The sequence below is a fragment of the Bison bison genome, unplaced genomic scaffold (genome assembly GCF_000754665.1).
Source record: "Bison bison bison isolate TAMUID 2011002044 unplaced genomic scaffold, Bison_UMD1.0 scf7180017864149, whole genome shotgun sequence".
In the NCBI taxonomy this organism is placed as follows: Eukaryota; Metazoa; Chordata; class Mammalia; order Artiodactyla; family Bovidae; genus Bison; species Bison bison.
The window spans coordinates 2,607,696-2,635,061 of record NW_011494721.1 but is presented as its reverse complement, the minus strand read 5'-3'; the positions used below and the strand labels follow the sequence as shown (position 1 = coordinate 2,635,061).

Here is a 27,366-nt window from a genome sequence, read left to right as displayed (position 1 = left end):
GAGCCAGGCTTCTCCAGGTCAGGGTGCAGATCCCCAGACCGGCTGAGACATGACAGCCTCCTGAAGATCAAATCCCCAGGCAGGTCAAGGCATGTCAGCCTCCCAAAAATTGGGTCCCTGGGCAGGTCGAGATATGTCAACCTCCTGGAACCCCTGGATTGGCAGATCTCTGAGCAGATTGAGGTGTGACAACCTCCCAGGGACCAGATCCCTAGGCAGGTTGAGGCAGATCAACCTCCTGGGATCCCAGGCTGGAGTTGGGCGTCCCCAAGGTATCCAGCATGACTACTGCTGCTTAGGATTAAGGGGTTGTAATCTTAAATCATTGCCGGTTTCTCCACCACAGATGGGAATAGATACCATGATGTAAAGCAATACAAAGCTATGGCCTGAAACTGGGAACCTGGGGAAATAGCCATAAGCCTTATCCTGTTATTGCTCTGAGGGAATGTAAGGCACTGATTTCTTCCTCTAGTCCTCCATAAGAGCAGTTTAGGATGTTTCCAGTGGTAAATATTTCATTGTCATAGACCCACTTTAGGTAATAATAAGTAATGACAAAGGATTGGGTTATCTGGTCCTGTTAGGGGCATTAAGAATATTTTAATCATAAGCAGGGTGGAGCAATGCCTACAAGAGAACAGAGTTCTGGTTGTAGGAGTTAGTAAGTGGCTTAAGAACAAATTGGTAAGAAGCAACAGAACAGATGTTCCATAAAAGTGGAGAGGAGATTTGATCTGAGGGTACGTTTATAAATTTAAGAGAAGGATGATAAGGGTTTGGGCCCAAATGGCCTGCAGGGCTAACTCACCAAGTGGCAAACATTATCCATGGAAGCCCAATTGCCCTTAAAGGGATGCCACCAACAGACAGACTTCTAGCAGGCATTGTGTGCCTGTCACCAGCCCTAGTGAGTTCACTGAGAATACCGTTGTTGCACATGTTGTACGAAACATGGAAGATGAAGGCTGGAATATCTAGAGAGATTGGATATTATACAGTATTTCCCTCCCAAGGGCAAGCTATTTTCTGGTTTTCCGTCCAGGAGATTATAGAGGCAACACTGTGGGCCCTGATAGGGCTTAGGAAAAGAGCATGAAACAGGAGCTAAGGAAGCAGGGTACAACCTTTGAAAGAATGACATAGCCCAAGGTCTAACATAAACTGATTAAAATCAAATGGGTCCAAGATGACACACAAGTCAACTGATTAAAATCAAATGGGCCCAAGATGACACACAAGTCAAATTTATCAAATTTAACTAAACCTTGCCTCTCAATCTGAAAGCTAAATGACACACACAGAGGCATCATGACTGTTCCAAGGCATTCCCCAATTGTTGGAATGATCCTCCTACTCATTAGCATATGAAATCACCCAGCTCACAAAAACTAACCACACCACATTCCATGGCCACAGCACTGGAACTTGCCCTCTGTGGCCTGTGCTCCTCTCTAAATCCAAACAAATCCACCTCTTACCTATCACTGTGTCTCTCACTGACGTTTTTGCAATGACATCAAGAGCCTGAGCTTCATTAGGTCCTAAGACCAGGCACTGTACATTTTGGCTAGGGTCAAGTCCCAGTCAGATGCGACTGACTGACTAAGCATAGCACAGTCCCTGCCACGTAGATTTGAGTCCCAATCTTAGGTAATCAGTTTCAAACACAACCTTCAGTAATTGAAAAATGATGACCTGTCCAATATTTTGTAAACAGTTGCATAGATGGAGAGAGGAGATGAAGACAAGGAGGAAAAAAGAGTGGGAAAATCGTGCCAAGGAATCGCCTTCATAACCTGCTGGAAAATCTGCTAAATACCTGACCTGTGCTCACAGTTTTAATTGGCCTGATCCTTGGCACAAAGCAGGTTAAGGACAAAGAACCCCCGCTTGCTTGGGCAACAGCTACTAAGTAGCCCCTGCCAGAGTCCCTCAATTGCACACACTGCTGCTCGCCTGTTTGCAAGGGGTTCAAAGAAACAAGAAATGAGAGATTATAAAGGAATTAAGTGTGGTGACCCAAGGACAAAAGAGCATATAAAACCAAGGAGGATCTTGGAATGCAGGAATGGAAAAACCAGACCCTTATCATCCTTCCTTTCCCCATGTTGTAACTATTAACAAATTTCAGGTCCTCCTGAGCATTATAACCTGTCTCCCTTCCTACCCCATTCAGTTCAGTCGCTCAGTCATGTCCGACTATTTGCGATCCCATGAATCGCAGCACGAAGGGCCTCCCTGTTCATCACCAACTCCCGGAATTCACTCAAACTCATGTACATTGAGTCGGTGGTGCCATCCAACCATCTCATCCTCTGTCGTCCCCTTCTCCTCCTGTCCCCAATCCCTCCCAGCATAAGGGTCTTTTCCAATGAGTCAACTCTTCACATGAGGTGGCCAAAGTACTGGAGTTTCAGCTTTAGCATCAGTCCTTCCAATGAACACCCAGGACTGATCTCCTTTAAGATGGACTGGTTGGATCTCCTTGCAGTCCAAGGGACTCTCAAGAGTCTTCTCCAACACCACAGTTCAAGCATCACTTCTTCGGTGCTCAGCTTTCTTCACAGTCCAACTCTTACATTGATACATGACCACTGGAAAAACCATAGCCTTGACTAGACGGACCTTTGTTGGCAAAGTAATATCTCTGCTTTTCAATATGCTATCTAGATTGGTCATAACTTTCCTTCCAAGAAGTAAGCGTCTTTTAATTTCATGCCTGCAGTCACCATCTGCAGTGATTTTGAAGCCCCAAAAAATAAAGTCTGACACTGTTTCCACTGTTTCCCCATCTATTTCCCAGGAAGTGACGGAACCAGATGCCATGATCTTCGTTTTCTCAATGTTGAGCTTTAAGCCAACTTTTTCATTCTCCTCTCTCACTTTCATCAACAGGCTGTTTAGGTCCTCTTCACTTTCTGCCATAAGGGTGGTATCATCTGCATATCTGAGGTTATTGATATTTCTCCTGGCAATCTTGATTCCAGCTTGTGCTTCATCCAGCCCAGCACTTCTCATGATGTACTCTGCATATAAGTTAAATAAGCAGTGTGACAATATACAGCCTTGAAGTACTCCTTTTCCTATTCGGAACCAGTCTGTTGTTCCATGTCCAGTTCTACCTGTTGCTTCCTGACCTGCATATAGGTTTCTCAAGAGGCAGGTCAAGTAGTCTGATATTTCCATCTCTTTAAGAATTTTCTACAGTTTATGGTGATCCACATGGTCAAAAGCTTTGGCATAGTCAGTAAAGTAGAAATAGATGTTTTTCTGGAACTCTTTTGCTTTTTCAATGATCCAGCGGATGTTGGCAATTTGATATCTGGTTCCTCTGCCTTTTCTAAAACCAGCTTGAACATCTCGAAGTTCACGGTTCACATTATTGCTGAAGCCTGCTTGGAGAATTTTGAGCATTACTTTACTAGCATTTGAGATGAGTGCAATGAGTGCAGTAGTTTAAGCATTTTTGTCATTGCCTTTCTTTGGGATTGGTATGAAAACTGACCTTTTCCAGTCCTGTGGCCGCTGCTGAGTTTTCCAAATTTGCTGGCATATTGAGTGCAGCACTTTCACAGCATCATCTTTCAGAATTTGGAATAGCTCAACTGGAATTCCATCACCTCCACTAGCTTTATTTGTAATGATGCTTTCTGAGGCCCACTTGACTTCACATTCCAGGATGTCTGGCTCTAGGTCAGTGATCACACCATTGTGATTATCTGGGTCATGAAGCTCTTTTTTGTACAGTTTTTCTGTGTATTCTTGCCACCTCTTCTTAATATCTTCTGCTTCTGTTAGGTCCATACCATTTCTGTCCTTTATCAAGTCCATCTTTGCATGAAATATTCCCTTGGTATCTCTAATTTTCTTGAAGAGATCTCTAGTCTTTCCCATTCTGTTGTTTTCCTCTATTTCTTTGCATTGATCACTGAGGAAGGCTTTCTTATCTCTCCTTGTTATTCTATGGAACTCTGCATTTAGATGCTTATATCTTTCCTTTTCTCCTTTGCTTTTCACTTCTCTTCTTTTCAGAGCTCTTTGTAAGGCCTCCTCAGACAGCCATTTTGCTTTTTTGCATTTCTTTTCCATGGGGATGGTCTTAATTCCTGTCTTCTGTACAATGTCACGAACGTCCATCCATAGTTCATCAGGCACTCTGTCTATCAGATCTAGTCCCTTAAATATATTTCTAACTTCCACTGTATAATAATAAGGGATTTGATTTAGGTCATACCTGAATGGTCTAGTGGTTTTCCCTACTTTCTTCAATTTAAGTCTGAATTTGGCAGTAAGAGGTTCATGGTCTGAGCCACAGTCAGCTCCTAGTCTTGTTTTTGCTGACTGTATAGAGCTTCTCCATCTTTTGCTGGAAAGAATATAATCAGTCTGATTTTGGTGTTGATCATCCGGTGATGTCCATGTGTAGAGTCTTCTCTTGTATTGGAAGAGGGTTTTGCTTTGACCAGTGCATTCTCTTGGCAAAACGCTATTAGCCTTTGCCCTGCTTCATTCTGTATTCCAAGACCAAATTTGCCTGTTACTCCAGGTATTTCTTGACTTCCTACTTTTGCATTCCAGTCCCCTATAATGAAAAGGACATCTTTTTTGGGATGTTAGTTCTAAAAGGTCTTGTAGGTCTTCATAGAACCATTCAACTTCAGCTTTTTCAGTGTTACTGGTTGAGGCATAGGCTTGGATTACTGTGATATTTAATGGTTTGCCTTGGAAACGAACAGAGATCATTCTGTCATTTTTGAGATTGCATCCAAATACTGCATTTTGGACTCTTTTATTGACCATGATGGCTACTCCACTACCACATAGGGAGAAGATATTTGCCTTACTCTTCCCTACCCCCACCCAGTATATGTGCCTCATCCAATCAGCAAATTACCCACAAAACCCCTATCCAACTCTTTGTACCATGGGTATAAAAGTGGACTAAGGACCCCTGTTCAATGTTGATTCTCCCTTGTGCTGGCCCACTCTTCTAATAGTGTCTTCCACTGTAATAAACTTTATTTGCCTCTCAATCTGCCTCATGTCTGGAAATTCTTTTCCAACCCACACCCAGGCCACAACATTAAGATTTTGTTAGCCATATGTCACCCCAGCCATAGGATCGAGGACATCCTACCTTAACCCCTTAACAGGGTCTTTTGAAATCTGAGACTGAGCCATGTGAGCTTTCTACCAAGTTTGTTTTTGCTGTCCTGGTTTCCAGCTCACTGGGCATCCTGTCAGTTTCACTGTGCTGGGTTTTCTTTGCATTCAGCTTCCACCATGGGAGCTTTCACCAAGTTGGGCTTCTGCTGTGCTTGGTCTCTGCCTCATGAGGGCCAGGCTGACGTTGTTTCATCCAGGTTAAATCCAAGAAACAGCACCAGATATGTCAGGGGAGTGTGTAATTTCTTTTGTTCTGACTTACCGCAGCAACAATTTGAAGCGACGGATGGACCAGTGTTACAGTTCAGTATTATGTCAGTTACAGCTCAGTTTTACTTGGCAAGCAAAGGAAAATACATCCTCAAAGTGTGAGGCAGGATGTGAGGACAGGCTGACCCAAAAGAAGTGAAGAGAAGAGAAGCCAGAGGCTCAATTTTGGCTCCTCTTTTTATGTTTTTTTTTTTTTTTTCTCCTACCCCTGAGCCTACCCTATGCAAATTGTGCTAACCAGGAGGGCTGTTTGCTTCACCTGAGGTTCTCACTCCAGTCCTCAGACCTTCCTTTGACCTATTTTTGTGGGCTTTTTCCTTTTTTTGTCTTTTAGCCATTGCTATTTTGGACTCCTTTTTCCTACTCTAACTACTTAGTGAGTGAAGTCGCTCAGTCGTGTCTGTCTCCTCCAGACGGAGGAGCCTGGTGGGCTGCAGTCCATGGGGTCGCTAAGAGTCAGACACGACTGAGCGACTTCACTCACTAAGTAGTTAGAGTAGGAAAAAGGAGTCCAAAATAGCAATGACTACTCAACAGGAGATTAAATATAACTGATAACATACATATTATCTCACATTATTTTTTGGTTACCTATTATTGTGCTTTGGAAGCTGAGTACAAAAAAAACCAATAATGTGATTGAGAGCTAAAATAGTTTAATAAATATTTGAGTCAACTTAAAAATAGACTTACAAATATTTAAAGATGTTCTTCTTATCCTAAATATATGTAATCCCTATGGTCAACCTCTAGATAACAAAGAGATTTGTGTGGACAGGGATGGTATACTGATCATCTTTGTATTCGCAGAATTAGCCAGTTCTGTTTGCATAATAGACATTCAGTATGTGTGCGGTCAGCTGAGTTGAAAAGCCACTTTCCCATGTGCACATATTGATGCATAACGATGCCTTTAAAACATGAGATAGTTCAGAAACAAATTTAAACTTAGTCTGTATGCTTTATGGCTATAGCTTTTGCTTTTTTGTTTTTCTTTTTTAATATTTTACAGTTTTTTACATGAAAAGTTTGAGGATTTAAATTTAAATCTTTGTTTACTCCATGGCTATTCCTCAAAATCAGACTTAACTGCTAAACTTTTAGCAGTGTGTGCTCTGCTTCCTGAGAAGTTTGTAAAGAATGGATATTCTAAGGCCATCCAAATTCCATTAAGTTAAGGAAAGGCCCAGAAATCTGCCTTTGAGTCAGTGCCCCCAGGTTATTATTTCACTGTTAAATAAACACTGTTAGAGGATTAGCAATGTCAGCTCCCTAAGATGGGGATCTAAGTATTCTCTTGACATGGCTCTTAGTCATAGCAACTAACATCTGTGTGGAGCTGTAGGACAGTTTACTACAATTTAAATACATTATCCATAGATGAGAGATTTTTCATTAATAGCAAAGACATCTTTCTTTCGTCTTTTCAGGTTAATCATAGTTAATATTTTACAACCATAAGAAATAGGAATCTATTAGTAAGTAATCTATATCAGAAAGTGATATAAGAATCATATGGTAATAAGCAAGCCTCAAAATAAATAAATAAATAAATAAGCTCTTCCTAGTGTTTTGTGAATTAGAAAGTGACTGAACTGCTATTAGTTAAATAAAATCTTGTTTTCAGAGCCCTGAACTTCATTAACACATTAACTGAGGGTCTACAAAGTTTATAGCCTTTCTTCCTCACTAGGAGGCACTTTGAATTTGCCTACAATTCTCCAGGGGTATAAAGTTGAGTTATGCATAATTTGCATGCTTGTCTTGGGATATTTGAATCTCACTCTCTAGCAAATTTAGATAATTCATTTTAACAGTAGGGAGACAAGGCTTCTCTTAGTTTTTTTTTTTTTTTAATACAGCTATTTCTATCAAGCTAAGATATAGATGAAAGAACTTGGTAAAACCTTTACTCTGTTGAAGTTTCATGGCAGATTTTTCTTTTGTTTTATCACTGAAAAGTGAGCAGAATTCATATATTTCTCTATGTTCTCTTTATACAAACATACAAAGTTGTTCTGACCCATTCTATCTACTAGTCTGGTTATATTTCACAATCTCAGTATATTTGTTATAAGTAATTATAAAGGTTTCAGCAAATCCTCTGAAATTTCTTAAATGAATAGCAACAACAATACATAGCGAATGCTTGGAATCTTTGGATTTATTAGATCAGAATCTCTGAAGAAATTTTCTCCTACAACAAGCTTGCCAACCTATCCAATAAACTAGATATCTAAATAAAATTTTCTTTTAAGTATATTTAAATTTTAAGGAATACTATTGAAACTGTAAAAATGTGTTTTGGGAGGCTCCAATTCTTTATGTTTCAGGGCAGAAAGAATTAAGCAAGAGGATTCTCAATAAGATGCAAGAATTGGGCTCTTGTGAGGTTTATAAGCAGGTGGGCAAGAGGATGTTGCACTGAGAACTTAGTGGGCTACTGTTTTATAATCAAAGGAGAGGTGGGGAGGGAGAAAAGACCACCTTCTTCCTCATTCTTGAGTAGACATCAAGCTTCCAACATCAGCTCCTCCTCCACATCAGGCAAGGGAGGGAGTTTTCTTGTTCCTACATGGTCAAATGGGGACTATCATGGCACAGTGGAAATGAGCAAAAAGGGGGTAACATACTAAAATTTAGTAAATTATCTCAGGTTTCAGTGTAATGTCATCTTTTCCTTATATTTTTGTTTTTAGTGTGTGCATAAAAGCTGGTCCCAGGATTCATTAACTTACTGATCTTACTGAGCAGGGTGTGGGTTTCACTCCACTATTGTTTTATTCTTTTGGACCATGTCTCATGCTTGCATTGTATGGTTTTGTTGCTAAGCAAGCCTGCTTGATTTTGTAGTTAAGCAAATCTATTTTCCTGAGTGATCATTAGGTTACAGGATTTTCTTTCTTCTTCTTCTTTTTTTTTTTTTAACTTAAAATTCCCTAGTGGAATTAACTATTTAATCATCTATCTGGTCCCTTTCCTCTGTCCCAATCACTTTTATTTGTAGACATGTATATTTCTCAAAAAACAAAAATAAGATAAAGCAAAATAAACTTATTTTGAAATGTGGGTATATTAAGTAAATTTTGACTGTTCTAGCTAATAAGGTTGTAGTTTAGTAAAATATTAATTTGTCCTACTCATCTTAGTGAAATAGACATATGTCTACCTTGAAGTAAGATCATACGTGGTATCTTTCTCTTATTCATTAAAAACAAAAAAAACTGTTCATATGCTCTTAATAGCTGTCACTTTTGCTTTCTTTCATCTCATAGATCTGTACTTAAAAATTGCTCTTAAAAACTTGTTATACTTATGTATTTTAAAATTAGTCTAATTTTTTGGCCTCAAATGTGTTATTAAATCATATATGAATTAATCTATTTATAGAGAAAAAGTTTACAGATAATATAATTTAATTTTTTATAAACAAAATTATTATCCAATTAAGCATTTTATTCTTCAGAGAATTAATGAATACAATGCTGGCATGGTAATAGAAGAAGGAATTAAAATTTGTTACTTTTTCAATGTTATCCTAATAATTGTTTTCATCATGCCTTTGACTCTACTTTTGATTTTCTGTCTTACATGTTTGTGTGGTTTTACATATGAACACAATCAGAGAAATCAGAGAAAACTGGAGATAAGTTCAGACTTGATATTAATTAGTTGTTTCATTTTGAGCTATTTATTTAATTTCTCTGGGACTCATTTCTCTCTTCTATACAGTAGGAAAAATAATAATACATTTCTTACAGCATAGTGATAAAGTAGTTAGAATTTGACAGATACTAAATAAATTTTAGCTCTAAGATTACATTTTTAATTGATTTTCAGTATGGCAAGATTTGGAGAAGGCAATGGCACCCTACTCCAGCACTCTTGCCTGGAAAATCCCATGGACAGAGGAGCCTGGTAGGCTGCAGTCCATGGGGTTGCTAGGAGTCGGACATGACTGAGCAACTTCCCTTTCACTTTTCACTTTCATGCATTGGAGAAGGAGGTGGCAACCCACTCCAGTATTCTTGCCTGGAGGATCCCAGAGATCGCGGAGCCTGGTGGGCTGCCGTCTATGGGGTCGCACAGAGTCGGACACGACTGAAGCGACTTAGCATGGCAAGATTATACCTAATTTAAAGTGATGATTATAAAGCCTATGTTTTATCCATTTGATTTCAATTTTCCTGTTAATAATCTCTAACAATGAATATTTTTCTCAAATGACACTAAGATAAGTTGCCATCATATTCTTTTTCCTTTATATTGTTATTCTCAGCCATCAAGATGGCCAGGAAGTGTCACTGATTATCACACCTAATTCTGTTTATTCTTATACTTCTTCCACCCTCCTAGAGAAGTGTTTAGATCTGTGTCTCCCCTAGAGTTACTCTCCCACACACAAACACACACACATCAATCTGCCTATCCATGTAGGACTCTGTCTACATGGATACATGACTTATTCTTCATATTTCAGTGCTCCTCAGAAAGTGTTTGAATGATACATAAACTTAGACAGAATAAGATATACATTGATGGTATTTGGTATCCTTTGTACTGTGAAAGAAAAGAAAAATATGCTAGTATTTACTACAGATTATTTTTTGGAAATATAAATACATCACTCTTTTTTCCCCTATAGACACCTATGAAAGAGACCTATATTCCTTGGTACAATTTAATTTAAATAAGGTATGTATTCATTACGGATCATTTATATGCAATTGTGTTAAATAATATTTGAAGTTTTATGCCATGTTTTGTATTTACATACTATATATGTTATATAATATACCTCTTTTAAATATATGAATAAACAATCTGTATACTGTGAAATATTGATATAGTTTGGTTAACAAATATATGCTTTTTAAATATTTAATGGGACTTCCCTGGTGGCTCAGTGGTAAAGAATCCACCTGCAATGGTTCAATACCTGGGTTGGGAAGATTCCCCTGGAGGAGGGCATGGCAACCCACTCCAGTATTCTTGCGTGGGAAATCACATGGACAGAGGAGCTTGGCAGGCTAAAGTCCATAAGGTCGCAAAGAGTTGGACATGACTTACCAACTAAACAACAACAACAAAAGATTTAATTGCTCTTGCTAGATGAAAGGTTCAAATGATATCTTTTTCTTTGTCTTCATAGACCATCTTGACGAGCACTATACTGAAAAATGGTTACATAAACAGAAATGAAATGAGGCTTGGATATATCCACATATGGGGGAAAGAAAAGATGCGTGTTAGTGAGGTTACTCTCACACACAACGGAAATAAAGAGTCTGTTAATTTTACTGAAGACCCAAACCTGGAGGTAATTGACAGAAGAAAATGTGTCTTTTTAAAAGGAACTATTCAAAATACCTGTGTGAACCTCTTACATTTCTTAGATCTAAAAAACAAACAAACAAACCAAAAAAAACACAACCTATTACTGTCCTTATTTATTTATTTTCATTAAACTTTCATACATATTTCTATATTATCATCCTTGGTAACTTGTCATAGAAATCAACCTAGTGGAATCTATTTTATAATTGTTCTGACATAATCAAAGCAAAATTAACATTAAACCTCTAAATTATTTTCATCCCTTTACGATAAAGTGCCTCAAAACCTAATAGTTTTCTAAAACAAAATGCTCACATTTGAACATTTAATATGTCTTGGATAAATTATACTTGAAAGCCCTTTCAAAATGAATAGAATTATCAATTAACATCTATGAATAATATGGCATACAGTACAAGGATATGATTCAAACATTAAATAAGGACTCAGGATTCTTATGTTAAAGTCCCTTTGCTGCTAGTAATGAGCTTTTTATTTTGATTAAATAATTTCAGTGCTTCTTTTTCTTTCCTATTAAATAAGAATATGCAAGTAAACAATCTCTTAAACTCTTTCTCATCCTAAATTCTACAAAAATAGATTTTAAAGAACATATATTTTAGAATCCATGAACTGTTTTGTTTGATCCAAGTTCAAGGCTACATCTAAACTGCTAAAACGTTAAGTGTGTGTACACATACCTGTTTTGTGTTTAAAGCTGAATGAAAACAACTGGCTTTTTAATCAACTGACCACTTCAGTGAACATAATTTACAAAACAGCTAGTTGTTTGGCTGACTACAACTGAAAAAGAAAATAATTGTGTCTTGGACACAATTTTAGGTTTTCATAATTTTACAAGTTGTGAGAGTTGAACAGCACCTGAAAAGTCATTTCATTCTGTTGAAATTTAGCATCTATCCTATTATTACTGCTATTCTATAGGCAATCAGAATTTCCCCTTTCATATATATCTGAGTCTTAATTACTACCTTGACATTAAATTTCTTTAAACTCTATAGAGTTTGAGAAATTAGAGTTTTATGTATTTTGTGTCCCTCTATGGTAGAATAAAAGTTGATAACTTAGCACCTCACCCTCATTTTTTTCTTCTTAAATTTTTACTGGTTTATAAAATTCTATAGTATGGGAATCAGTGGTTTAGTCCAGCAGTCTTATATGACAGTCTAGGAAACTGGGCTTGAAAGGAAAAATTAATTCCCCAAGAATAAACAGTCAATAATTATCCATCATAATCAGAAATCAGCTTTTCTTTTAATAACCCAGTTTTCAATGAGATTAAAGAATGATGGTTTCCCTTATTTATTTTCTTGTTCTTTCTTGTTCTTGTTCATTGTTCTACAATGGTGAAAAATAAAGCTCACAACTTTTACTGTAAAACTAAATACAGTCAGTTAAGCAATGTCAAATAAGGTATTTTAACATATGAAGTATTATTTCAAGTTAATTTTGACCAAATACTTGGCATTAAAAAAAAAATCACTATTTATAAAGAAAAGTTCATTCCACTGCTTTCAAATATTCACAAAGAATTTTAAATATTAAGAATAATTTTTTAATATTTTATAATCTCAATGATTCTAAAAGAAGATGTTAAGTTTACCAAAAAATGGAGCAATCCCTTCTAAGTACATTTAAATAAAACGAATATTTATGAACACCTTCTGTTTTATAAGGTTTTATAGATATATGGGAAAAGGAAGGAGTGATCAATTTCTTTCTCTATCTTGGTGACCCTTGCCCATGGGTGTAGGAATAACATACAAAAGATGATTTAATTGCTGTATCAGTGCAATTTTAAAAATATTTACCTAGCAACGATTACGCCTAGTTGCCATCTATGCAGCTATTAAGAGCTATGAGATGCATGGGTTTGTTCTTCATGTTTGAAATAAAAGAATTTTCTTAGGTTTTTGTATAAGATGGATCAGTTTCAAATCTAGCTGTTAGATACTAAGAACATTATTTACCTGTTATGTTTTAAACTCTTCTACTATAATGTGTGGGAAATTCTAAGGTGCTCTAATAAAGAATAAATTGTATAATGTCCCTACGTGCATACTTGGTATTTGGTTAGCAGTAAAGGAATGCTCATAATCTTCTTCTTCTCTTACATATTTGATGATTGAATCCAACTTTCTGAGCTAAAGGCACTGAGAGTCATGTGAGTGTATCAGAGCAATGGAAAAGTCTAGTGAATTCATTATATTACAGATGATTATTTAAGTACAGCTGCTTCATTAGTCACCTCCCTACTTAGTCCCTATATGGTCTGATAGAGATTCTCTCCAGTGAAAGAAAGTAACATACATGCAATGAAATCATTGGCAATAAATTCAGCATAAAGCCCTTTGAGACGGATGCAAAAGGAAGCATATTACTAAAATCTAAATTCTGTGTGTAGATGACTGGATAATATTTGAGGGCAGAAAGCATAGAGGTATATGTAATGCAATTATAATTGAGTATTTATGAGTCATAGAGAAAGAGAAAAGTTGTAGAAATAACTGGTAAATAGTTTCTGATTGTGTTTTGACAGCTATTCGCCCTCTTTGAGACTTATTTTCATCGTCTGTATAATGGGTGGTTGGGCTGGAAGTACTACTGAAATGGTTGCAAACTCTCTGAAGTAAAAATTCATCAAAATAGGAAAGAAAAACAAGCTATAATGTGTTTACTTATAAAGTATTTATTTATGGAATTAGTTTTTGTTGAAAAAAACCCACAGTTCTGATTAAACAATTAATTACCATTTTTTTTTCTTTTTTAAGATATTAGACATTGATCTAACAGGGAATAATGTTACGCTAGATGAACCAATAGAAGTCAACTGGTCATGAAGATCACCATCAGTCCGAGTTGTCAAAGAGAAATTAACATCTGGATTTAAGTTTCATCACCATACTTATAGTTTACCCTCTTCACTTGTTTCTTATATTATGTAAAATATGATTTTAATAACATCTATCTAAAGTTATTGCAGAGTGTTCATCAATATTAATATTAATTATATACTATTAACATGACCTAGATTCAATTTTTAAATATATTTAGTAGAATTTAATGGTTCTAGTTGCTTTTACTAAGTATCAGCTGAAACTGTAATCTAATTACTAAATACATGTGTGTGTAACTAAGATATAGTTAAAACAGGTGATTTTTAAATTAAGCAAAAATTTTGTAATTTTATATGACATTTTCTTCAATGTTTAGTAGATTTAAGTTACGCACCACCAATTGTCATCAGATTTAATTATTTCTTATTCTGTACATTTAATTAGAAAACAAAAAATAAAATGTATTTAAATATAAATAATGTACATTTTTCTTTATTTTCCAAAAGGAAATTGTCTTAGTTTGGGTTGCTGTAAGAATTTACCATAGATTGTGTGGCTTAAACAATAAAAATGTATTTCTCACAGTTCTGGGAAGTTTGAGATCAAGGCACCAGCAGATCTGGTGTCTGGTGAGGGCCCTCTTTCTGCTTTGCAGACAGTCAGTTTCTCCTTGTGTCCCCACATAGCAGAAAGCAAAGAGAAAAGATCTGAGCTCTCTGACATCTCTTCTTATAGGACACTATTTCCATTCATGAGGGCTCCACCCATATGACTGTATATGTCCCAAAGGTGTCATCTCTAGATACCAATTTGTCAGAAATTAGGGGTTCAACATATGAATTTGGGGAAGGGGAACACAAGCTTCAGGCCAGGGCAGAAATCCAGATTTCTTCCTCTAGCTTTCCTTTATGGATAGGAGAAAAAAACATTACTATCTATTTATTTAATTAGCTGAATAAATTACCTTAGCTCATTCATTCTGGTTGAATGACGAAGTCATGATTTAAAATAATATTCATTGGTATTTTTTTTCCTTTCTTTTTTTCAATTTTTTTAAAATTTTATTTTATTTTTAAACTTTACAATATTGTACTTTTTGGTTTTGCCAAATATCGAAATGAATCCGCCATAGGTATACATGTGTTCCCCATCCTGAACCCTCCTCCCTCCTCCCTCCCCATACCATCCCTCTGGGCCACTATGGAGAACAGTGTGGAGATTCCTTAAAAAACTGGAAATAGAACTGCCTTATGATCCAGCAATCCCACTGCTGGGCATACACACTGAGGAAACCAGAAGGGAAAGAGACACGTGTACCCCAATGTTCATTGCAGCACTGTTTATAATGGCCAGGACATGGAAGCAACCTAGATGTCCATCAGCAGATGAATGGATAAGAAAGCTATGGTACATATACACAATGGAGTATTACTCAGCCATTAAAAAGAATTCATGTGAATCAGTTCTAATGAGATGGATGAAACTGGAGCCTGTTATACAGAGTGAAGTAAGCCAGAAAGAAAAACACCAATACAGTATACGAACACATATATATGGAATTTAGAAAGATGGTAACAATAACCCTGTATACGAGACAGCAAAAAGAGACACTGATGTATAGAAGTCTTATGGACTCTGTGGGAGAGGGAGAGGGTGGGAAGATTTGGGAGAATGGCATTGAAACATATATACTATCATGTATGAAACGAGTTGCCAGTCCAAGTTCGATGCACAATACTGGATGCTTGGGGCTGGTGCACTGGGACAATCATTGGTATTTTTTAACATTTAAGTTTCTTTGAATCTACTCAACCAACTAATATCTGGAACAATATATAATTTTTCCTAATTAAAAAAATTTGAATGTTGTTATAATTGAAATATTCAAGAGAATTCATAACTCAGAAGAGCTCAGTCACATTCTCAGTTGTGCTAACTCTTTGCAACCCCATGGATGGTGGCCCACCAGGCTCCTCTGTCCATGGAATTTTTCAGTCAGTACTAGAGTGGGTTGCCATTTCCTACTCCAGGAGATCTTCCCGGCCCAGGAATTGAATCCACATCTCTTGTGTCTCCTGCATTGGCAGGTGGATTCTTTACCACTGAGCCACTAAGGAAGCCCCCATGTTACACTTGATCTTAGCCAAAAGGCTCAGAATACAAGGATGCCATAATGATAATGATGGCTATAATCCAAAACACAAGAAATGTGTGTTGGAGAGGATGTTTATAAAAGGAAACTTTGATAGACTGTTGGTTGGTGGGTGATAAATTAGAAAAAAGTACATACATATGATTTTGAATAAATGTAAAGAAAGTGGCTTTTTTATCACATAGATTTGGGAAAGTCATTCTAGATGAGAAGAAATACAAGATTAAGGGAGGAGCAAGCTAACTGGAACCAAGATCTCTGCAGGGAACAAAATATACTTATATACTTAGTCTAACTGAAGTTAATATTTTTATTAACTTACATCAAAGGTGTGAGAGCAACTGCACATTACATACAGAGGATGCTCCCTGAGAGATCTTCTGGTTCAACTAGGTAGGAAATGTTGAGACATCTTTTGAGCAGTTGAAAGACTGCAGAGGAGATTGTGGTGTTTTTATCTTTTGTCATTACAAATTTTTGTCAATACAAGTTTCAAAATTGATACAGTTTGCATAAATTAAGGGAAATGAAATATTATGTTACTACCCTATATATGTTTTACTTTTCCAGATAGTAACTCTTAGACTCCAGAGCTTGAATGTAGTCACAAACTTATCGAAAAACAAATCTCACAGTGTCTCTTGAGAGCATGTATTGTATCTTATGGTTACTGAGTACTACAGATTGCGGTTGTCCAAAAGACATATTTTTCTCTTCTCAAAATTTAAATATTTCTCTTCTTATAATTTATTTAATTGAAATTGTTGGAGAAATTATTTGAAGTTTATTCTTTCCTAAAATTCGTTTTCTTCTGCTTCTTGTCTATTTGTATAGCTCCTCGTTATATTTTTATGTATTTCAGTAATTCTGGACATTATCTGAATAGTTGGATGTAAATTTGTTTCTTTTTAAACTTGACATATCATATAGGCCATGAAATTATCAGCCATTTCATCAAATAATTATTTTCTTTATTACCCAGGTCTTCCACATTTTGTTCCTGATGTATGTTACTACCATATCTGACTAAGCTTTTTCTATTTTAATATATATATTTCATTTCTTAATGTCATTTTAGTAAACATTTTAAAGATCTTTGATATAATTTTGTGTTTACTATTGACATGAAAATTGCTTCACTTTTTAAATGAATACTAATAATATGTAGTGACCACATGTAATTTTATTTTAAAATGAGATTACATGAAATAGGTTAATTGGAAAAAAAACAAATCTATTACTTTATTTTAGTCCTTTTATCACTGTGGACTTTATAACATCACCAACTAGTATTTCATTTCTCAACACTGAGTTTGGGAAAAAATTATAGCTCATGTAGGTGAAATCCTTACTTGAAATATCTGATACATCATGATATAATATTCAAAGAAGTCACAGTGTATGAATTGAGAAAAATAATTATCTAGAAGTACAATAAGATTAAATAGCATTGAATCAAAACATTTACTCTTAAATTTCATCTGATGTGATAGTTTAAATGTGAAAGCTATTATCAATACACAGATGTTATAGTAAGATAAATTTTAAGAATTTGGAAGTAAGATGTCTCCAAAATCAACATGCAATGGTTCAGAGCAGAAATATGTAAATTAACTTTAGAGGCATTCCATATCCCTCAAAGGCTCCCTACATCCTTTGCCCTTCACAGGTATTTACTCCTCTACCTCCTACTCATTCTCTGGGCCATTTCAGCTTCACAGTCAGTAAATGACCAGATCCTTCCACTGCTCAGAATATTCCCTCAGCACATTTTGCTATCCTTAGTGGAAGCTTGACTTCCCCCTTGGCACTGCTTCTGTAGCGCTTTATTGCTTCAACCTTCAGCAATCTGAGCCTCTAGGCCAGATCTCCATGTGGGCTTCACACCTGTGTATGCAACTCTTTTCAGTAGTTTTTTGGACATCTCACAAGCCCCGCAAACGTGAACTTTTCATATCTGAATTCACGATCTTCCCCAACTTTGCAACTCCACTTTAATTGCCAAACTAGCTCTTCATCCATTCCTTTTCACTTCAGAAAATGGCCCCACCATTCACCCAGTATTTCATACCAAAATTAGGAGGTCATCTTTGACAGTGATTTCTTCTTTATACCCCAGGAATAATATGTCCCCAAATTCTGTAGATTCTAGGTCCTAAATTTTTCTTTCAACTCTTTATCTCTCTAGCTCCTGACATAGTACAAGTCATTTTTATGGCTCATCTGGAATGCCAAAATAGGCCATTAATTACTGTATCTTCCTCAGTTTCCTCAATTCTTGCCCCCCCCGTTCTCTTTACAAAAGCCAACATGTTTAATAAAAACAACTACAATTACATTGCCTTCATGCTTACTCATCAATGGCTTCCCTTTTCTCTTAGGGTGAAAATAAAGCCATCACATGAGCCTTCCTGATATGGTATAGTTCTGGTTCTCCATATTCACCTGGTGTCACACTGTCCTTCACTTTCCCTACTTCAGTTATACTTATCTTCTTTGTGTTTCTAGAAATGCTATGCTTCTTCCAACTTGAGTCATTTGAACCTACTCTTCTATGGGACACTCCCCCCACCTTCCCCCCCACACACACCATGGGGCATGGCATGCAGTATCTCCATGGAGTAAGAAATGACAACCCAGTCGAGTATTCATACCACTAAAAATTCCATGGACTGAGGAGTCTGGCATGCTATAGTCTATGGGGACACAAAGAGTCGGACATGACTGAGGGACAACATGGGTGGGCATGCAATATTTCAGTTCCCTGGCCAGGGAACAAACCCAAGCCCCCTACAGTAGAGTCTTAACCACTGGACCACCAAGGAAGTCCTTCTATGGACACTTATTGTTCTCTATGTGTAATAGCACATCTGATTCCCTCACTTCCTTTAGGTGCTTGAAAGTGGTTGCCTTCTCAATGAGGTCACCCCTGACCAGACTGCTGTACTTCCTACCCCCCTTCAATGGTTCATCTTTAGCACTTTTTACCATAAAAGACACTACAATGTTTATTCGTGTATTTGTCTACCTGCTTGTCTACCTGCCCCCAGAATGTGAGCTCTTTGATGCCCAACTCCTAGAAAAGCACCTGCCAATGAATAGATAATAAATATTTTTGGAGAAATTAATTCACCTTCTTTAACTCTCCTGACAACACAACATTTATATAGTTGTCTCTATCTTTTTTTTTTAATGAGAAATCTGATCGTTAAGTTCAGCCAGCATGAAAGTAGCAGAACAGTGATTTGAATCTCAGCTATTTTAGCTGCAAGGTATTCTGGTTTGATACTCTTGCATGCATTTGCTTGAATCAGGAGTGGCAGATAAAAAGGTGTTTCCTCCAAAAGAATGTTTACTATTTTCCATAGATTCATTATTTCTATGTTAAATGATGCCTATTAGGAGGAAACAGAAATCAGTATTATTTACCTTGGCACTAATGGATTTCTGCATATAATTAGACATATCTGTGGTAAAATTTAGCTGACCCAAGGAGCATTCTCACCCTCTGAAACATCAAAACACAGAAAACATTTGCATTTGCATGCTGAAAATATGGATATTTCCTTTTTCAGTTCAACACATTCTAATAGGTGTAAATTGGTTTAAAACAGAATTCAGAAATGTGTTTTATCTCTTCAAATACTGTTAATTTTTAAAATAGACATTTTCATAATATAAACACAAATTTCCTTGATAGGAACAATGTTATGAAATGAAAAATTTGGAAACTGCCTTTATATACAATATTTACAATATCGAAGTTCCCACAAAATACTGCCACAGCTATCATCACAACAATTACCATAGCAAATACATTTTTTGGGGGGGGGGGGAAACTTGGCATATTTGCTCAAAGAAGACCATAGTAATCAGATAGAGGAAAACAATAGAATGGGAAAGACTAGAGATCTCTTCAAGAAAATTAGAGATACCAAGGGAACATTTCATTCAACTGCTGCTACTATTGCTAAGTCATTTCAGTCATATCTGACCCTGTGTGACCCCATAGATGGCAGCCCACCAGGCTGCCCCGTCCCTGGGATTCTCCAGGCAAGAACACTGCAGTGGGTTGCCATTTCCTTCTCCAATGCATGAAAGTGAAAAGTGAAAGTGAAGTCACTCAGTCGTGTCCAACTTAGCGGCCCCATGGACTGCAGCCTACCAGGCTCCTCCATCCATGGGATTTAGGACAGAAATGGTATGGACCTAACAGAAGCAGAAGATATTAAGAAGAGGTGGCAAGAATACACAGAAGAACTGTAAAAAAAAGATCTTCCTGACCCAGATAATAATGATGGTGTGATACTTACACTCACCTAGAGGCAGACATCCTGGATTGTGGAGTCAAGTGGACCTTAAAAAGCATCACTACGAACAAAGCTAGTGGAGGTGATGGAATACCATCTGAGCTATTTCAAATCCTGAAAGATGATGCTGTGAAAGTGCTGCACTCAATATGCTAGCAAATTTGGAAAACTCAGCAGTGTCCATAGGACTGGAAAAGGTCAGTTTTCATTCCAATCCCAAAGAAAGGCAATGCCAAAGAATGGTCAAACTACTGCACAACTGTACTCACCTCACATGCTAATAAAGTGTTGCTCAAAATTCTATAAGCTAGGGTTTAGCAACATGTGAACCATGAACTTCCACATGTTCAAGCTGGTTTTAGAAAAGGCAGAAGAACCAGAAATCAAATTGCCAACATCCTCTGGATCACTGAAAAAGCAAAAGAGTTCCAGAAAAACATCTATTTCTGCTTTATTGACTATGCCAGAGCCTTTGACTGTGTGGATCAACACAAACTGTGGAAAATTCTTAAAGAGATGGGAATACCAGACCGCCTGACCTGCCTCTTGAGAAACCTGTATGCAGGTCAAGAAGCAGCAGTTAGAACTAGACATGAAACAACAGACTGGTTCCAAATAGGAAAAGGAGTACGTCAAGGCTATATATTGTCACCCTGCTTATTTAACTTATATGCAGAGTACATCATGAGAAATGCTGGGCTGGATGAAGCACAAGCTGGAATCAAGATTGCTGGGAGAAATATCAATAACTTCACATATGCAGATGACATCACCTTTATGGCAGAAAGTGAAGAAGAAGTAAAGAGCCTCATGATGAATGTGAAAAAGGAGAGTGAAAAAGTTGGCTTAAAGCTCAACATTCAGAAAATGAAGAACATGGCATCCGGTCCCATCACTTCATGGCAAATAGATGGGGAAACAGTGGCTGACTTTATTTTTTGGCCTCCAAAATCACTGCAGATGGTGATTGCAGCCATGAAATTAAAATATGCTTACTCCTTGGAAGGAAAGTTATGACCAACCTAGACAGCATATTAAAAAGCAGAGATATTACTTTGCCAACCAAGGTCCGTCTAATCAAGGCTATGGTTTTTCCAGTAGTCATGTATGGATGTGAGAGTTGGACTGTGAAGAAAGCTGAGCGCCGAAGAATTGATGCTTTTGAACTGTGGTGTTGGAGAAGACTCTTGAGAGACCCTTGGACTGCAAGGAGATCCAATCGGTCCATCCTAAAGGTGATCAGTCCTGGGTGTTCATTGGAAAGACTTATTTTGAAGCTGAAACTCCAATACTTTGGCCACCTGATGCGAAGAGCTGACTCATTTGAAAAGACCCTGATGCTGGGAAAGATTGAGGGCATGAGGCGAAGGAGACGACAGTGGATGAGATGGTTGGATAGTATCACCAACTCAATGAACATGAGTTTGGGTTAACTCTGGGTGTTGGTAATGGACAGGGAGGCCTGGTGTGCTGTGGTTCATGGAGTTCCAAAAAGGCAGACACAGCTGAGCAACTGAACTGAACCAAGCTGAATCAAATAGTCATCCAGTTAAAGGTTAGTGATCTAAAATCTTTATCTTTGGTCTATTTTTTTATAGCCAATTGTGATAGGCAGAATAATACCCAACCCAGAGATATCCATGTCCCTATCCTCCGAACCTTAGAATATATTAGGTTATACAGCAAAGGAAAGTTGCAGAAGAAATTAAAGTTTCTAGTCAACTAACCTTGATATTGAAAAATTATCCTGGGTTACTTGAATAGTTCCAGAATAATCACAAGGATCCTTATACGGGGAGGAGGGAGGCATCAGTGTCAGGGTGCTGTAACTGGCCATTTTTGGTTTGAAGATTAAAGGGAGCCCAAGAAATATATCACAGGAACTCTTGGGCAAGAAAGTCTGGGAAAGGTTTAGAGGCCTAATGGCCTTGTGGTAAGAGTTAAAAAGCTAGGTGGGATACTGAATATCAACAAGCATTACTGTGACTATTAAGTGCATGACTTTGGGTAAATTATGTAATTATTTTTATCTGTAAAAAGGGATAATGATAGTATCTACTTCGTATATTTATGTGGATTAAAAGAAATGATAATTGGAAAAAATTTAACGTATGACACACAGAAAGATCTTATATAGTTTAGAAATTATTTTAATTTCAAAAGAATGCATTAAAATAATATATGTAAAACTTAGGTGCTCATAGATTTAAATCTTGATTTTTATATCACTTACTAGTTTTACACATTTGCTGTTACTTCATTCTCTAACCCTTCTTTTCTTCAGCTGTAAAAAAAATAGACACATCCATCCATGAGTTAATGCATGACAAGCACAATTTGTGACCAGTATATTAAAGTCAATGTTATGATTAAAATTAATATAACAAATAATAAATTTGAATTAAATAAATATCTTCCAATTAGATAATTTGTTTCATATATCAATAAATGAGTTGTGGTTGTTCAGTGGCTTGCTTATCTCTGACTCTTCGCAACCTCATGTCCTGCAGTATACCAGGCTTCCCTGTCCTTCACTATCTCCTAGAGTTTGCTCAAACTCATGTCCGTTGAGTCAGTGATGCTATCCAATCCTCTCAACAAATGAGCTGAATACAAATACATAAAATGTGAAGTAGGACTCATGATTACACAGTTTAGTTCAGTTCAGTTGCTCAGTCGTGTTCAACTCTTTGTGACCCCATGAACTGCAGCATGCCAGGCCTCCCTGTCCATCATCAACTCCCAGAGTTCACCCAAACCCATATCCATTGAGTCGGTAGTGCCATCCAACCATCTCATCCTCTGTTGTCCCCTTCTCCTCATGCCCTCAATCTTTCCCAGCATCAGGGTCTTTTCAAATGAGTCAGCTCTTTGCATCAGGTGGCCAAAGTACTGGAGTTTCAGCTTCAACATCAGTCCTACCAATGAACACCCAGGACTGATATCCTTTAGGATGGACTGGTTGGATCTTCTTGCAGTCGAAGGGACTCTCAAGAGTCTAATCCAACACCATAGTTCAAAAACATCAATTCTTCAGTGTTCAGTTTTCTTTATAGTCCAACTCTCACATCCATACATGACTACTGGAAAAACCAAAGCTTTGACTAGATGGACCTTTGTTGACAAAATAATGTCTCTGCTTTTAATATGCTGTCTAGGTTGGTCATAACTTTCCTTCCAAGGAGTAAGCATCTTTTAAGTCTAGCTTTATCTTGAAAATGTATGTTAAAAGAGATTATTCATTAAGAACACTTTCTCCCTATTCTCACTCCAGCCAAAAATGATTGCATACTAAACCTAACTGACTTGAAACTTGGGTTTTCTGTAAATTTAGTGAATGATAAAAGTTCACAATAAAACAAATCTTTAGAATGCCAATATAATATTTAAAAGTATTACAAAGGATTTTTATTTTCAATTGTCTATTATTTAAGAAAATATAGTGCATTATTTTTTTTAATTGAGCAAAGCAGAAGAATACTAAGAAATTTTAACCACCCAAAATCACACCACCCAGAAATAGCATTATTTATATTTGATGACCACTATTCTAGAGATCTCAATATTTATATTACAGAAAGACACCAAAAACTGTTTCTTACTGAATACTTCAATTTTGTTGTTAGTGTCAAAGCATAAAAACTTCATTAGCTTTTATATTCTTTCTGTCCTTTAGGGTTTTATAAGTAGTACTATCTTAGAAAAATATATAGACTTGTAATTACAGTAGTTACCACACTACAGTTTTATTTGAAATTGTCATTTTAAAATGTTTTGCTCAGATTATCATTAAGAAAGTGTTAAAGAAGGTAAGATTTTATTACTTTACTTCTAGGACAAGGGAACAAAAATCACTTTCCCTTTAATTTTGATTTTGCCCTTGTTAAGTCGCTCAGTAGTGTCCGACTCTTGCGACCCTGTGGACTATAGCCTACGAGGCTTCTCTGTCCATGGGATTCTCCAGGCAAAAATACTGGAGTGGGTTACTGTTTGCTTCTCCAAGGGATCTTCCCAACCCAGGGATCGAACCCAGGTCTCCCTTATTGGAGGCAGATGCTTTAACCTACCCTTGGATGAGCATAAAGCTCCAGCACAACAGGTTGTATGTGTATGTATGTGTGTGGTTTTCAGAGAGACATTTACTTAATTCTAATTTTTAGTAGGAAATAAAAATCTCTAAGCCCATCTCCCTCAGAATTCAAATCTTCAAAATTTATACATACAAATTGATAACGAAAAGTTGAAGTAACAACCTTCAGCCCCGTATTGTTTATTTGAGAACAGACACAAGTGGAAAAGAGGGAAACTGCATTGAATTCTTGATGCTGTGTAGTAAACCAGGCTCAGTTCCCAGATGAATGTCTCTTTTCCACATTTAAGACTTCCAGCAGGTGTATGACTGGAATTTGTTTCGGCAAAGTTGCAAATTACCATGCCATAGACTTTCCAAGTCATTCATGAATTGTTCGGACCAAGAATGCAAATGAAAGTATTTACAGCATCCCATTTCGGATATTTATATTTGAACTTCTGGCTTGAATTTCAAGAGGTTGTTTTGAATTATTTAAAGAAAGCTATAACTTTCACTTTTCAGACTGCTTGAGAAAAATAAATCCGTTCTTGGTAATGTGACAAAAACCATTCTCCTGAGTTTGCAAAACTGTCTGGCAAGTTCTGATACGTGGCGAGTTCAGTTAAGGGAGACTAACTTGCACCTCCACTTACTGACTTCTCCAAATTACCATGGGCATGGGGACCAAATTTCTTCTTATTAGAGATCTCAAAAATGTGCATTTAAATTTTAGAATTGAAAACTATCATATAAATGTATTATTGTGCTTGATAATGGAATCTGCTAGCTCTGAGACTAATATCTTGCTGTTTTAAATTTTTATAAACCATTTTGACATAGTTGCTCTATGTTTCACTTTGCAGAAGCGAGAATTTCAGTGCTGTTAAGAATTGCAGCACAAGGTGATTAATTGCCAGGAATACAGCATCAAAGGAATAGCAGAAATAGAGAAGAGCTGGCTTAAATGAGGCCCATGTGATTTTCTTGTGTGGCTTAATAACAGGAAGATGGTGGTACCATCATCTGAGGTACTGAGATAGTAGAGAAAGGGGAGGGAAATTCCATAAGATGGAAGGGGGGCTGATGGAAGGACATGTTAACAAACATTTGTAAACTAAACAATGTGTTTTTAAGAGGAGCTGTATAGCCACCTTCACATTAATCATTGATAAATTATTTTAGTGCCATCAACACTCTTTTCATGCCTATATTCATCATCTAGTTACAGTCTTTAATTACATTGTTTGTTATGTTGGAGATATGATCAGGATCTGTGGCTTTTAGTAGCTTCCATAAATCATAGAAGATAATGTCATAAATAAACAACATGTTAATTGCTAATCTGTTTCTTGATTATTATTATCTAGATGTTTTATATCTGTAATACTATTCAGCTATTAAAATATATTTTGAGGACCTACTATGTTTAGCATTGTACTAAAGCTTGGAATGGTGAAGTATGACTTCTCCTTTTCATAGAAATAATGAGGTAGGACACAACACTGAACTGTTAGTGCAAATGAATAGATGTACAAATGACAAGAGTTGCTCTTTCCACTCAAGGTATCCCCCATTATCCCAAGTAACTATTTAAAATTACCCAGAACTCCATCTTAGTGCAGTAATTTGCATCCATTCATCCATTCTACTTTAAAAAAATTCCTGGTAGGCAAGAATTAATGCATTTTAATTTTCCAAATTGAAAAATTTATTTTCCAGAGTGAAAAAGCTGGCTTAAAACTCAAAATTCAAAAATCTAAGATCATGGCATCCAGTCCCATCACTTCATGGCAAATAGATGGGGAATAAATGGAAACAGTGACAGACTTTATTTTCTTGGCTCCAAAATCACTGCAGATAGTGACTGCAGCCATGAAATTAAGAGACGCTTACTCTTTGGAAGGAAAACTATGACCAACCTAGACTGCATATTAAAAAGCAGAGACATTACTTTGCTGACAAAGGTCCGTCTATTCAAAGCTACGGTTTGTCCAGTAGTCATGTATGGATGTGAGAGTTGGACTACAAAGAAAGTTGAGTGCCGAAAAATCGATGCTTTTTAATTGTGGTTTTGGAAAAGACTCTTGAGAGTCCCTTGGACTGCAAAGAGATCCAACCAGTCCATCCTAAAGGAAATCAATCCTGAATATTCTTTGGAAGGACTGATGTGAAACTGAAGGTCCAATACTTTGGCCACCTGATGCAAAGAAGTGACTCATTGGAAAAATCCCTGATGCTGGGAAAGATTGAAGGCAGGAGAAGGGGATGATAGGGGATGAGATAGTTGGATGGCATCACCAAATTGATGGACATGAATTTTAGCAAACTTTGGAAGTTGGTGATGGAAAGGGAGGCCTGGTATGCTGCAGTCCAATGTGTCTCAAAGAGTCAGATATGACTGAATGACTGAATTGACTGAATTTTCCAGAATGCAGATCAACAAGATACATTTTCTGACTTGGACCACATATATGTCTTCTATCATTTATAAAATAATTTCCCCATAGTTTTGGTTGTCATTTCTTTTGTTGAGCAAAAAGCAGTAAAATTGTATGCCACTTTTGGTTCTGGGAGTCTGGCTGGCAGTGGATAATGATGAAATCTCAGTCTCTGTGCAACAGTACCAAGTCAGATCTCAGTCAGAGTTTTGGATGAAGTAGAGAAGAATGGTTTTATTGCTTTGCCAGGAAAAGGGAGTTACAGCAGGTTCTTGCCCTTAAAACTGTGTGTCCTGACCCAAGCAGTTTTGGTAAGGAGTTTTATAAGCAATGGTTCAAGAATGGGGTTGTGGATAAGGCAGAGGACCTGAACTCCTTTAATCTGGCCTCAGGTGGACTCCTGATGAGCTTCAAGTTTATCAAATTATCAATATTATATACATATATATATTCTTTCTCATATATATTTCCATTGTGGTTTATTATAAGATGTTGGATGTAGTTCCCTGTGCTATACAATAAGACCTTGTTGGTTAGCTACAAATTTATGTCAATATATTCCTTAGGATTTCTTTTTTTCATTAACTGGTAAGGGGTGAAAGAATATGAAGAAAGGGAAGACTTACATATCTTCAAAGAGCTAAAAACAGTTGTGTCATAAGACTAAGATGATTTTACTCCATTTACATATAAAGTGTTAGTGAAAATATATAGTGGTATTTATGTACAATTTCCTTACATATATCATAAATGCAGGTAT

General features: G+C 36.8%; 1 protein-coding gene across 1 annotated transcript in view; it reads left to right on the top strand.

Annotated features, from left to right (window-relative positions):
• The window catches only part of SI (sucrase-isomaltase (alpha-glucosidase)), a 115,546-nt gene extending 101,909 nt beyond the window's left edge, over positions 1–13,637 (top strand). Inside the window, exons 46-48 of the mRNA XM_010840924.1 lie at positions 10,085–10,134; positions 10,592–10,759; positions 13,569–13,637. Coding sequence (XP_010839226.1) covers positions 10,085–10,134; positions 10,592–10,759; positions 13,569–13,637 — 287 coding nt within the window. The remainder of the gene's footprint in view (positions 1–10,084; positions 10,135–10,591; positions 10,760–13,568) is intronic.
• The last annotated feature ends 13,729 nt before the right edge of the window (positions 13,638–27,366 follow it).